Source organism: Equus asinus, chromosome 1 (assembly GCF_041296235.1).
Source record: "Equus asinus isolate D_3611 breed Donkey chromosome 1, EquAss-T2T_v2, whole genome shotgun sequence".
Taxonomy (NCBI): Eukaryota; Metazoa; Chordata; class Mammalia; order Perissodactyla; family Equidae; genus Equus; species Equus asinus.
The window spans coordinates 199827131-199842313 of NC_091790.1; the positions used below are offsets into that span (position 1 = coordinate 199827131).

General features: G+C 38.0%; 1 protein-coding gene across 1 annotated transcript in view; it reads left to right on the forward strand.

The window, feature by feature from the left end:
* Positions 1-15183, forward strand: part of CNTNAP2 (contactin associated protein 2) — a 1870188-nt gene that overhangs the window by 1148580 nt on the left and 706425 nt on the right. Inside the window, exon 11 of the mRNA XM_014858430.3 lies at positions 4723-4829. Within this exon, the coding sequence (XP_014713916.1) occupies positions 4723-4829 (107 nt within the window). The remainder of the gene's footprint in view (positions 1-4722; positions 4830-15183) is intronic.

Below are 15183 nucleotides of genomic sequence, written 5' to 3' on the forward strand. Positions count from 1 at the left end.
AAATTAAGTATCCTAGTACCGGCTTCTGTACAATAACTAAAGGGCGGGGAATCCCAGCTGAGTCTGAGATTGCAAATACAGAACTTGATTTTAAGGTGAAATGAAACTGCCTTCATATTCAGTGATGATCACTTTCTATGAATTATATGAGGTCTATAGTCAGGTTCTGAAATGATTAAACCTAATAAATGAGATTAGGAGATTATTATACTATCACTCTCAGTGGGTCAAGTAAAAAATAGTAGGAAGGCCTTGAAAAAAAGTACGGTCTCAGGAGAAAAGGCTGAATAGATCAAATTTGCCCTTCCCACATGCTGTCTCCGCTCTGTGCCCTTCCTTCTTGGGCTGTTTCTCTTCTCGGTGTCTTCACTCATCTTTGAGGCCCTACTGCAGAGAACCAGAGTGCCCTAGAGCCTTGTCATTCAAACTGTGGCCCTCTGACCAGCTGCCTGAGCATCATGGGCCCGGGGGTAGTGGGGAGCATGTTAGAATTACAGGCTCTCAGACTCCACCTCAAATCTGAAGACTCAGAACCTTGACTTTAACAAGATTTTCAAGCGATTCCCATGCACAGAAAATTCTGAGAAACACTGCTTTTGCGCGCCAGTAGCTGAGGTATTAGTAACAGCCAGCTCTTCTGAGAAATGCTCCACTGTTACTGTTATTTGCTATTGTGTGAGTGTGTGTCTGAAATCATGGTCCTGACACTCTGTGGGTTTTGTATTGGGTTCTACAGATCCAAATGTAGTTTTAAAGGTAACGCAAAGATTTGATTTGAATTTTATTTAAAACTATTTCAACTTTTAAACACTGTAGGGAAAATAAAACAAAACACCTTCAAAGTGCTTTGAAGACCACCAATGCATCCAGGGATGCTGTCAGATTAACGTTTTTTAGATTTGAAATAAAATTTCGTCTGATGTCCCTGTTTAATTGAGTAGTGTCCATGGACTACGAAGGGACCTTCTACAAAGAAACAAATCTGGTACCACTTGCAGTTTTTTATATCTGTAAATATCAATTCTCTCAATGCTTTGCAATTAAAATCTAATATAGAAATAAAAGAGACTCTGGGTGAAATAAAACTGCAACTGTCACCCATAAGCCTGGATAGAATTGTCACATCCATCCAAACAACCACTCTGTCCATAATGATTGATTTTATATTAAGTCATTGTTAAACATTTGAAATTTCAGAATATAGCTTTTGTTTGTTTTCTGTATTGGGGTACGAATAAATTTCATTTGGAAAAAATGCATTCTGATTCTGAAGCCTTTTGGAAAGCATTGCCACACCTGAAAGGATGGTTCCTGTTGAAGAGTCTCCGACCCCAGGACCATCTGGGAGCAGGGTTAATTGGATGCATCTCTTCTTCCGGAGCCCTTTGATCGCAACAATTTGACACCTGCCAACTCCTCCCCTGTATGTTCCTGATCCTGGTCAAGTAGTTCTCAAGTAGCAGCAGGAGAGTCATTTTGATTCATTTTTGATGTGAGTCAAGCTTTCAAGCTAGGACATGCTATCAAACAAATTACGTATTTCCTGTGACCTGCTTAAATAATCAGTTTAGTAGAGAAAGAGTGTGGACTTAGACTAAAATCATACATAAAAATAATCCGTATTTCTCCCAGTAGAAGGGGTATTTCCTCCAAAATTATATCAGTTCCTTGGCCTAACGGTCTAGGACTGCATTCCCCCATTCTTCCAGCCCATCCATCAATAGGCATTCACTGCAGGTGCACAAGGCACCTTGTCCTGCTGGGAATGCTAAGATGAAAATCCCTGACTGCAGACGCTCACAGTTTAGAAGAGACAGATGCTCAAACAAATAATTACCAAGTAATGTGATAATGGTGTACTGGACACATGCAAATAGTTCAGTGAGAGTGTAGGAGAAGAAAATATAATTAGGAAGGGGGAAACTAAGTTAATTCATATTGTTTTGTTTGGTAACTTGTCCTAAAATTTTTTCTTTTAGATAGAGTGATAGAATATTAGGGTTTTTAATTACATTTGAATAAACTTGATTTGGAAAGAAAACATTTTTCCTAATTAAGAATTAAAATGCCAGTAATCAGCATAAGGATAATATCAATTTTGAAAATATAAATTATAAGAACATTAAAAAATAAAATATTAAGGTCCCATTTGAATAAAAGATCACTTTTAAAGAAATCAGTAATACTAAATTTTAGAAGTATTCAGTTAATCTCATTTGATGGTTGTATGCTTCTCATGTGTGTGTAACTACAATAGTCATGTTTGTCATTAAGATGTGGATTCTCTGCTTGTGCGTTATTTAGAGCATTTAGATTCCAACCTTGTTTTCCTTTGCAACTCGGTACACTTCTGCCCTACTTCATCCTGAATTAATTGATATGATGAGCTGATGTAAATTGCTTTCACTGTCAGGCTGAACTTATATTAACCCACAACAATTTAGAAAGTAAATGTACCACACAAAAGCAAGTACCTACTAAATTCCAAAATTAAGTATCAAGGATGTGTTTTAGTTTTTATGTAATTTTGGTGTCTGTCCCATTGCTTCCTCCCATGATCTGAAGAATCAGGACTGCTGGATATAAACCCCTTCTGCTGAGGCCTGTGCCTGGAGAGGGTAGTGGCTGTGGTAATGGACAACCAACCATGGACCACCCAGCACCCATGGATCTACCTCCTTGTCATTGCTTTCTTGCTTAGCCTGCTGGGAACAATTTTCAACATTTTAATTATAAAAATGCAACTCCTCTTTTAAGGCCCAGGAGAAATGCTCTAAACTTTGTTAAGCCCTTTATTTATGTTCTAGTCATCACTACTCTAGTATCCAAATTTCCATAGCATTCCATATCTCCTTGACCACGCATCAAACTCTGCCTGGTATTGTATTTTTCATGTATCTTATTTCCCACCCCCACCTTCACGTAGGTTATAGGAGAAAGACCACCTTTGTAGCCTTGATAACACCAAGCCTAAGTTCACTTGAAATATACGTGGCTGTTAAAAGTAGAGTGAATTTCCCATCCTCCTCATGATAATCCAACATCATCATGCCTTTGCTTACGTTCTTTTCCCCCAGTAATACTCTTCCTCTCATTGTCTTCTCTTAGAATCCTGTCCATTCATTGAGGCTCAAATCAAAAGATTTTTACTGTACCTCAAATCTACTTATGATCTCTCATGGGAAACTGCAGAGTGCATTATTTGTCCCTGCATTATGCAACTTTTCATTTCCATCTCATATTATAGATTTTGTGTGTACAACATATGTAGTGTCCTAGGCTGTAAGCTCTTGAAAGGCAGTGAATAGAATCTTAATTCATCTCTGTTTGCCACAGTGCTGTGTGTATAGTACATGCTTAATAAATGTTTGCTGTGTGACTAAGAGTTGTAGAGGAATAGCATTCCTACATAAGAATTGGAGGTCCCATGCCAAACTGGGCTATGCCCTGCTATGGGAGTTTTAGGCACAGAACGGCTGATGGTAAATCAAGAATGGGGGATGGAGAGCTCTGTCCCTTTGGCCAGCCCTATCCTATTTTGCAGCAGGAAGCTACCAGGGCATTGTGATTAAGGGGTTCCACATGAGGTGGCTCTCTCTCAGTCCATTAGCTATGACCCATAGCTAATAGATTCTCCTATTTTAATCTGGGTGGACTTTTCTATTTTAGAGAGTTTCCTATTAAAATCTAGAAATCTTTTATGAATTCTAATACATAACAACAAATACCTTTGTTATCTGTGAGCATCTTAACCAGGATTATAAAGAATCAGGTTGTGGGAAGTTGGAGAGAGGAATTGAGGGGAGGGAGAACAGGATAGGAACAGGAGAAAGGAAAGAGTTTGTGCTGTTGAAACGGCAGTGTTCCTGAGCAGATTTCGACTTCACTATTGCTAGGGTACAGGCGAGCTATGAAATTGTGCCCTGGAAGCTGTGGTTCAGATATGCATAGCTCCCATTTATGGGCTATTTCCTGCCTATTAATTATCTAGTTTATGAATATTATCTCCAAACCTTAAAAGTACTTATAAAATAGGTATAATTACTCCATTTTTCAAATGAGAAAATTAAGATTCAGAAAGGTTAAATTACCTAGTCACAACTGGCCCTTTAGTAAGTAGAAAGCCAAAGATTTGAACACCAAACCTGCAGTTTTTCCACTTGTTATGCTTGCTGCCTCTTTGAATAGGTGGCTTTCACTAGCCAGCTGGGCACAGGGGGAAACAGAAATCTTTTCTTATAAGGCTAGTATATTCTCGTTGCTGTTGCCAGGGCATTATTTCAAAAACTCAAATTGTTGTGCAAAACTCAGTGTTCCCCCTTTCTGACTTGGCCTTGGCCTTGGCCTTGGTGAAGAATAGGACAGGAAACAACATGGCTCGTCTCCCGTCTCTCACCAGGAGGAAATTTAGCTAGTGTCTTTGTTTTTGTTCAAAAGGAAAATAAAATGAATCTGTGATGTGCAAATGAATCTCTCAACTGTTTGTTAATTTCTACTGTTTACTCAAAAATGGGAAACACCAGGCCTGTGATACATTATCTTTTGTGCGCTTGGCACCTTCCATCATGAATCATATTAATCTGCTTCAACTAACAAGGATTAATTGCCTTGGTAAGGCAACCTGGCATTGAAATGATATATTGCCCAGACAGCTTGGAATTTGGCCACTCGTAAATCTCATTTGTTTGTTGGTTTATTTCTGTTTGTCTCTTTCTCTGACAGATGTGTGCCCAATCACTGTGAGCATGGAGGGAAGTGCTCGCAAACGTGGGACAGCTTCAAATGCACTTGTGACGAGACGGGATACAGTGGGGCCACCTGCCACAACTGTGAGTGCCAATTCATCTCACTTTAAACTTGTAATTGCATGAGAATCCCAGGTCTTCGCTATACTTTGAAGCACCGCAACCTGAATAATCCACATATTGAATCACTTGATTCTAAAGAACCCAGATTTTGCTATTGCTTCTCCAGAATAGTATTCTAATGTGTCAAAATATATTCTCTCATGCCTAATGACTCAAAAAGAAGGACCAACATTTCCAATGTCCTATAAACACAGGGTTGAGATTGGAATGCTTTTCTTGGATTTGCCCCTGTGTGTCTAAGCCATGTCTGTCTGCATAGATAGTTTGGAAAATTGTGTTAGTGTGATGTCTCTGACTGGATCCTCATTTATCAATTCATCAGAAAGGCAGATAGAGTGTAATTTGAACATTTAGTTTCTGGACAGTGGTTGTCTCCTACTCTATCTCAACTATTTGACCACATTTTTTAGATCAGAAAAATGAGTTAGAAAGTGGAATGAAGTCTATTAAGTTGTATATCTAAAGTAGAAACACAATAAAGCAAATTTTTTTAATATTAAAAAGTAACATGCAAAGCCAACTAATAAAACAGATGTGCCTTATTTTGCATAGTAGCATTACCCTGAAAAGTTAAATAAAATTAAATTTTTGTAATTCAAAGAATATTTTTAAATGAATGTTAACTATATAACATTAATTTTCTGAAAATGCATTGCTGTTTACAAAGAACTTTTGAAAAGAGATTTGCCATAAAACATATAGTTGAAAGAAGAAGGTAATTTGTTGGGGGGGGGGGGTGGTATGTGTGTGTGTGTAGGGAGGAAGGAATGCAGAGAGAAAGAGATTCAATCTTCTTCAGTCTTCTCTTAATCTGTTGAAAAACTAATATAATACCTAAAAATATAATATCTAAACCCTCTAATTACACAGACTGCTTTCTGTTTACTTCAGTTTTAGGAAACAATGGCAGGCAAAATGTTATCAAAGTACCGTTCTGGGGCCAGTAAAAATGCAATACAGTTGTCTGAGCCTTTTCATATTAGTATTTGTAGTAATGAACAGTAAGAAATGATGTTCAAAATATGTTGTAAGACCTCAACTAAGAAAAAAATATTTGCAATTTCTTTTATTGCACTTATTCATTTGTTTAGGGACATATTCAAAAACAAGAGACAAAAAGAACTCCCAGAAAAATTAACATGAATAGGAAGATGTACAAGAGAATAAAAACAGATAAACACTTAGTGGAGTCATTATCTAGAAACTATTTATTATAGGTCTCTGAAAAAGTATTTTAATGAATAAAGCACAAAACTGATATTGAAGTTAACTAGAATAAAGGAATTATAACTAAAATTGTTCCTCTCCAATCAAATAAGGATGTTAACTTCCAGAATATGATATTTAGCGTATGATAAATGATGCTTGAATTAGCTAACTTTGATAAAACTGAGTACCTTCACTCCACCAGTGTAATTTATGTATCGGGCTGTAAATACCACCTTTAACTATGAGAGATCTTATTCCTGAATATGGAAATTATAGCTACAGACAAAGAGCAAGAAATTGGTGGTGGTTACAAGGGTTTCCTAGCTCAGTGACCACTTTGGTATTGAAGTGAAAAGCAAATAATTCTTTTTTATAGCTGCGTCCTTTATTGAAATATACAGCAAAGAAAAAGACTTTTTTAAATTATAAAATTAAAAAAAATTTAAATATATGCTACTGGTTGAATAGTTGAGTTTTTTAAAAGAGTTTTTTCTAAATAACTCCAAGTATTCAAAATGCCCTGTGTGTGTTCAGGTTTGGCTGTATGGTGAGCTCAAAATGTAAGAGGGAAATTATCTCCTCTCTGTGCTCATTCCTACTCATTCTTTGTTCCATTTTTGTATCTGTAAACATAGAATTATTCATTTTAACAATGAGAGCCTGATCCCTTGTTGTCTTCCCTAAATAAGGCCAAAATCTTGAAAATCAAGTGTGCGCATAAATAGAAGTTAGAAGACCATACTGCATAATTCAAGAAAGGGTTGATTGGACACTATTTTGTTGTGGAAAACACATCTTGTGGCTCGTTGAAGTATAAATGCTTCCTAATAAACTGAAAGACTTGATATATCTCTTAGTTACTTCCATGGATTAGTTAGAAATGAGAGGGTCTGGCTCAGCACATAATAATGTAAAAATGTATAATATACGCCATTCAGTTTAATACAGAATGAACGATTTTGCATTTTTACTTAGTCGGTGACCACATTCATAGCGAGAGAATTGAAGTGACCAGACAGTGGCTTGTGATGCTACATGGGATTATCATGCTGTGCGCCCTTGTGGCGAGTCATTTGGCTTCTCTTGGACTTCCTTTATTCCTCGATTTTGTAGTTTTAAAAGCCAATGAGCTGAGACTTCCACTTGCTCATTCTGTGTTCTCTGGTTTTGAACTTCATTAATATTATTAAATGTTTTGCCTCATTATTTCCTGTGGAAAACTAACCAGCCCTTTTGAAAAGGAGTGATGGTCATTTTATATTAGTACCACCTTAAAAAGGTAAAGAATAGCTAACTAAAATCTGAAGTTTACTATAACTAAATATTTAGCAGAGCTTCAAACATCACAATTAGGCTGCTAACTATTTCAGCACATTTTCTACACTGCTCTGGGCTTGGTCAGAAGGAAATAGCTATTTTTCGGGTGACCTGTGATCATCCACGCTAGAGGGTGTAGTCCAAGATGGAACCAAGGAGCCCTTTTCTGATGGTTCACACTGCCCGAGTTTGAACTTGGCTCTACCACTTACTTACTTGTAACCTTGGGCACTTCAACTCTTCGAGCTTCTGTTTTCTCCTGTGAAATGGGTATCGTAGCAGCATCACCTCATAAAGCCATTGTGAGGCGCAGTGAGATGATTTATGGAAGACACAGAGAAGAACCTCAGCGTATGTTAGTACTCAATAAATTTTTCTCATTTCATTCCTTTCAGAACAATCACCCCTTTCCTGTGAACTTTTATACCAATGATTGTTCATATCGTACAACTTATCACTAATTTCATGCTGCCATTCATTGTTTGCTATCATTTCTGTGGCAGATTTGGGCTTGAAGTGAATATCTGGTTTCGATAGCTTTTTTTTTTTTTTCAGAAGAATTAAAGAGAATTAAAAGCGATCTGGATATGTCCTAGACTTCTACCTATTTGTTTATTAGTTAGTTTATACCTGGAGAATTTATTTAAAAATAAATTCTATCCAGGGCTCAGAGGATTGACATTTACAAATCACTCTCCTAGGATGCTTTGAATGAGGAAATCCCACCGGGAGAGCCAAAGATCCCCAGGGATGGTCAGACCACGGGAAAGGAAAACCAGTTTTGTTGTCTAAACACAAAAGAAGCTAGTTTGTGACAAAGTGCAAATACATTGCATTGTTGCAGTTTTATCCTTTTTAAATTTTCTTATACCAGTATTTCATTCTCTGTGAATTTTGGAGAACTGACTAGTAGCATATCAGAACATAAAATTATGACAAAGGTCTCTGTAGAATGATCACGTTGAATAGTTTCTTTATACGTTTTGTTATATTGACTTATCCCTACTTCACTCTCCCAAAAGTATAAGAATCTGTCTTTCTTGTGAGCAAAACTTTGTGTTTATAGCTACAGTCTTTTTCTCTTAATGGTGCTACACAGATACCTTTTAATTGGTCTCTAAGCTTACTTTCTAAAACTTCAAATGCTCTTTAGGATCTAATTATCATCTCATTTTTTTCACATGTGTTCCTTACACTTCATAATTATGACTCTAATTTACATAAATTAAATTCAGAAAGCCATCCCTTATCTCATGGCTTAGCTGATATTTTTTCTCATGGTCTATCTTTGACCACAGTCATTCTTACATATCATATTAACTCCTTATGCGGAGCTGCCGTAAAAATCCCCAGAATATCCTCAATAATATGAAAACTTTTGGCTATTTTCACAGGTATAAGAGGATATTTGACAGATACAAGCAATGTTTTGGGGTGAAAATTTATAAGAATTATGAAATGCCAGATCCTCATTCTGAGAGAAAATATTTTTCTGGATATCTTTTTATTTGTTTATTTATTTTTGCTGAGGAAGATTCACCCTCAGCTATCATCTGTGCCCATCCTCTGCTATTTTGTATATGGGTCACCACCACAGCATGGCTGCCAATGAGTGGTGTAGGTTCACACCCAAGAACCGAACCCAGGCCACCAAAGTGGAGCACATCTAACTTAACCACCAGGCCACGTGGCCAGCCCCAGGTATCTTTTTTATTAAAGGAGAGATTTTTCACCTTGCCCTGATGTATAAACAAGGCTGTTTCCAGAAGTATTAAGAGGAGATAAACTAAATGACCTATACAGATATCTTCCAATTTTAAAATTATGTAATTTCTGAATTCTGAAATACTAAGAAGGAACGGGTACTGATGTTGTCACATAAATGCAAAACTAAAATTTTTAGTTTAAAAGTTTAGTTTTAGCCAGTGTTAGAGAGAGAATTAAAATTTTAAAGAAAACTATTCTATATTCTGTAGTCTGGAGCTGTTACTCTGGGCCCACAAATTTGTAAACCATAAATTACACTGTACCTTATTACTGAACACCTGAAAAGTGCAGTGGATTTTAGTAGCTCACACAATGTTGCTTATAATCCCTATTATACCCATAAGTAATTTAACTCAAAGCATAATTTTTAAAAAAGGAATTAATCCTACCTCCTTAAAGTTACGCTAACCTAGAGTGTAAACACCTAGATTTATTGGCACTGGGAAATTCGGTGCTTCCATTCATTTGGAACTACCATAGACTTAGGCATCAGTGAAGACAACTTGGAATTTGAACATTGCTACCAAAACGAAAAAGCGGTCCTTGAGTAGAATCCTGGCCTTGTGGAATTGGAATCCATCCCTCAGCAATAAATTCAACTGACTTACAAGGTCCTACGTGGTATGGCTACATCATTAACCTGGCTTTCTACTGTGCTTTTCCTTCCTTTCTCCCCTCCCATCCCACTGGCCTCCTTCCAGTTTTTCATACATGTCCTATACCCCCACACGGTTCCCTCTCCCTGCACTATCCCCACCACAGGACTTTTGCACATGCTCCCTCTCTGCTTTGTCTGGTACATTCCTACTCATTCTTCAGATCTCAATTCAGTAGTGACCTTCTTAGGGAAGCTTTCCATGTCCCTGGAATTAGGTCCAACCCTCTTATTCTAAGACATGTATCTTCCTCTTAGCACTAGCAATGATTGTGATTTTGCATTTGTTATTTGTGATTCTTCAACAATATCTGTCTCCTCCACTGGGCCATCATGTCTGAGAGGAGACTGTGCCAGGTTCTGTGCACCGTTTTATCCCCAGGGCCCACCCAGCAGGTAAAATGTGTTCAGTGAATATGCACTGAATCAGAGTGAATGAATGACAGAGAATGTAAAGAGCTTCAACCACTTTTTAAAAAAGCAATGTCCTTTATACAAATTTATGAAGATAGTGAAGCTGTGAAGAGAAAGTACAGCTCAAGGAAAACAGAAAAGGAGGGTAGAGAAGAAAAGCTGGATTAGTGGAAGGCAGAGAGGATAGTGATAGTAATAACAGCAGAAACAACCACACGAGGTGTAAAGTTATAGGAAATTATATGGAGGCATTCGATGTGTGGGCAGACAAACCCACACATTTCAAATAATCTTTGAGGAAAGCACTGTGCCATGTTAAGATACCATTCATTACTGTCACTTGTGGGAATATACACGAACTTAGGCAAAGTAAATTGCAACAACAAAAATAATGATATCTTAGATAGTAGAGTGCAGACACCTACTGTGTGGCTGATTGTATGAGCTATTCTAATCTAATAAATATAGGTGTGTTTAAATATTGACTACGTAGTGAATGACAGAAGAAGTTTACTTTAAATTTGGTGCGAAAGTTGAATAAGATGAACATAATCCTATGATTTATCATGTGATATCATATGTGTATTCTCGCTGCAGGGAAATTACAGAGAGGAAAAAGAACTCAGGGTCTGAAGCCAGCTGTCTTGATGTCAAATCCTCTGATCTTCAGGCTATCTGACCAATCTTATTTCTCCATCAGCGGGGCTTTCCTAGTTGTAGGATACTGACTCTCTCCTGTATGCGTAAATCCTGTTTCCTCAAACCCTCTTAGCGTATTAGCATGGATTCCACTTACACCGTAGAGAGTGAAGTCAGTTCTTCCAGTACGTGCTACGGGGCCCTGACAGCAATGAAATGAGACGCGCTGGATTTAATCCTCTTTCCCAGCCCTCCTCCCCGCCTCCTTTATTTCCCCCTCTGTGCTGTCTTGATTTTGTGTTTTGGACATCACTTAACCTCTCTGAACCTTAAGTTCCCTCTGGGACGTTCCGTGAATTATTATCCCTTAAAGTGCATTGCGAATTGAGCAAACATCTTATATCTTTTTGTAACTTTTATTATACCACTAAATCTTTAAAAGCAGCCACTAAATTTTTGTCTGATTGTGAGTAGCGTAAAGATACCAAGCACTGGTGTAGTTGATTCTTAGGGAAAAGATCACAGCATGTCTCAATATTTAAGCCAAAGCTCACAGAAAAGGTAAAAGGCTTTGTTAGCAAATCTACTGCTACACGGGCTGATTTACATGCACAGGGTGAACGTGCGCTTTCTAATCTAGACGTGGAATTAAGTAGCCAGATTGTGCTTCTTTGTTATCAAGTGAACAATGACAAAATTCTTCCAGTTTTACCTCTCTTTCATCCTCCTTTTCCATTCCTACATTATGACCTACTTCAGTTGCTCAGTGTGTCCTTGTCATTAAGGAGTGGCTATGGGGCACAACTGCAGGACCATGGGACGGCGAGGGTCTATATTCCTACCACCACTTCTTCATTTTTTATCCAGTCATCAATGTGTTGAGAGCTGACTCCGTTCTGCACATGGGGTAGGTGCTGGAATGTGGAGTAGAGAAATGAAGAGGGCAGGGAGACTAGGAGGTGTTGTCAAATAGCTCCCTCCAAAGAAGTGTATCACTTCATTAAAAATAAAAGTCCTTATGATCTTCATTCATCCCCACGTCTCTGGTTCATTGGGATGGTGAACTGAGGATAACTTGTACCATTGCTTACCTTTTTTAGTCTAGGTTGGTACTTTGCATGTTTACAAAAGATGTATAAATGTAATTATATGGAAAAAATATTTAACATCTTAGGCAAATTCTTGGCAATTCTAAGCAATTCTTTCATCTTTTCAGATTAAATTATCAGGTTATTTATTTGTTTAATGCTGGGGTCTTTTCTTATCAGAAGAACAGGAGAAATCAGAGTGAGGAGGACCCAGCTTCAGCATGGCCTTGGCTGGAGAATGCAGTTTCATTAACATGCTAGTGAGCCCTGCCTGGCTGTGTGTGCTCCCCGCAGGAGAAGCTTACTTTCTCACTAGAGCCGAAGCATTTGGGGAAAAGAGGGAAACGACAAGTGGTGTCACTTCCTGAAATCGCACTTATTTACAAAAAGAAACACTCATCCCAGCAGCTCGTTTCCTCACGTTTTCACCTGGGATCTACACAGAAAGAAAGATGAAAAGAAATGGGAAAGGGCTCCCTGCGCAGAAATGTTGGAAGGGGATTTAGAGCCGTTCTGTCTTTCAGCTACAACCAAATAAATTAAAACTGGATTAAAACAGTGCAGGTCATCTGGAGAAACACAGCCCAAGGACCTTTCCATTTCTAAGGTGCCCAAATTTCAAATTAATCCCTTCTTTCATGTCTTGCTTTGGAAAGATGGCTAAGATTAAACATAGAAAGAAAGGATTTAATTTCAGTTTTACAAAGACTCTTTCAATAGTTCCAAAAATATATCTTTCTCTTTGAATAAAGAACCTTTGCAAAAAGTTGATCTGCAAATGAATATTAAAAAGCAGCCTGCCGTAGAGACGAGCTGTGATCCTGTGAACTTCTCAGAGGCTGTGAAATGCCAGTGCTAGGTCTTGAGGGAGTTGACATTATTCATTAAACTTCCCTGTTTGAATCCCAGTGGCTGTCTCATCCCGGGTTCAGAGAACAGTAAAAGGAACAGAAAACACCTCTACCCCTTCGCCAAGTTCTGTTAGGGGAAGGAAGAGAGAGGGAAGGGGGCCTGTTCAATTGGAAGATAAAAAAGGGAACTTCAGAGACATTTGTATCTACTCAAAAAACAAGAAAGGAGAATGAAAGTTAAAAATAGGATGTGCCTCTCCTTTGATCCTTTTAATGTCTCCCGAATCAAAGAATGTTTTGCTGTCATATGGACATTAGTTGCTACGCTCCTATTCTAAGTCTTTAGCTTTACAAACAGTGTATAGGATTATCTCTAATTAATAGATGGCTCCAATTTAATAATATTGTATGTCTATTTTGTGTGTAGCACACCATGTGGATACAGAAATACAGCAAGAGCCCTCGTCCTTATGAAGTAGACAAAGTAGTTAAAAAAGGAAGCAAAAACAGTCTGGAAACGTTAGTAGATTAGTAGGAGGTAACAGATGTTTGTGTGCCAAACTGGCATAAAGACCAGTACGTACATATGAGAGAGAGAACAATGTGGACTAAGATGTGTGGGGAGGGCTCAAGGAGGAGCTGAGTCCTTGTTTGGTTGGGAATTAAGATTGAGACTGAGAGGAAAAAGTGTGGGAGATGGGACAGCAGAAGCAAAGTCCAAGGGCAGAGATAAACATGCGCTGTGCAGAAGAACGGTGGTGAAGGAGTCAAACCGCTTTGGAGTCTGCAGATGTCAATGGCAATGCTCCTTCCGATGCTTACAGGCCACATGATCCTGGGGGAGCTGCCAGCCGCTCCAAATCCCTGTCTGAGTAATATGCTGGAGCCAAGTTTGTTAAATATTCAGGAATTTTGTGAGCTGGTTGTTAAAGCTTGGTAGCTTGAACCAGACTACAGTGGGAGAATTTACCCATGAAAATTGACAAACCCTACAAATCCAGACTCTTTTTTGTTTCTTTTTTTGTAGAGCTGGTTTATCAGAATACCACTGCCCTGTTTCATTATAAAAGGAGAATAATAGCGTCTACCTAGCAGTATTATTGTGAAGGGTCCAGATAAGGTGTAAAATGTCTAGCATGGTTGTAATCAACACAGGTAATTCTCAGGAGATGGGAGCTATGATTGTAAATGTAATAACGTGGAGAGATCGGTCCCATCAAAGGAACAGCAGGATGTGGAGCTGAGTGGGTAAGTTGAGCTAGCCAGGGGACAGTGGTCTTGAGTATGACTTCAGATATGATTCTGCATCACCATTTTTACCATAAAACAACTTTGCTTTTATTCTGTAGAAGAGTTGAGTTCTTCTCACTACGTTAATTCCTCAATGACATTAAAGCCTGCGCTAAAAGACTATTGGCATATGATTATTTATGAAGTAAGGGGGACTTGTAAGACTACTGTGTTTAGAGAACATTTATGAAGAACCTTTGGGTTCTGTGGTGTCACTTCGACTGTCAACATTTCTTTTAGGAAAGTGACAGAAATGCTGCTGTGTTACTAAAGTTTGCCTCAACTGTTTAGCTTATAGTATATTCTTAGGTAACAACAGTTGAATAATTAGCTCTATTGGGATACAAAACTAATTTTGGGATTACTTTGTGATTGTCAACCTAAAGCAAAAGAATGAGAAGCTTTCTCCCTTCAGGATCTCCTCCAGCTATGACTCAGCGATGTCAAATTTTTCTTCCTTAAATTCAAGACACCTCGTTTGTTTGCCAAGCTTTCTGGGAAAAAATGACTCTAATGAATCTTGTGATTTTTTTTCACCATTTACGCGATCAAAATCTGAAGAATGAATGATGGTTCTTCTTTTGGTTTTGTTTTTCTTGACAAAATCGTGGTGAACGAAGGACTCTCTGCATGTCTTTTGCTGTTTTTGCTGTATTCTGCTTTTCCTCCTGTTCCACCCCCTCCCGGGCAAAGAATGTTGAGAAAAGTATAGTGCAGATTGTTGAATCTGAAATGAAAATGTCTATCTATTCAAATAATTTCCATCTGTTATATTTGTTGTAGACAGCTAATGCCACTCAAAGCAAAAGTTTCCCAGGGAAAGTGCAGCAGTTTCCAAGAAAATTTTGCTCATTCACTTTTTGGGTGTTCGCACATTTGACTGCTTTCAACTTTTAGTAAAATGTTTTATTCAAAAATCTTTTAACTTAGCCAAGTAAAAGTGAAATACTATAAATGTACATGGATTTGACTAAAAAATACGGTCTTATTTTCAAGCAAAGCGAGAAAAAGATCCAATGGCTTGCAGTCCCTCGGTCTCATCATATAATTTTGTCCCAAAGCTACCATGATGGCTCCTGTCTGCA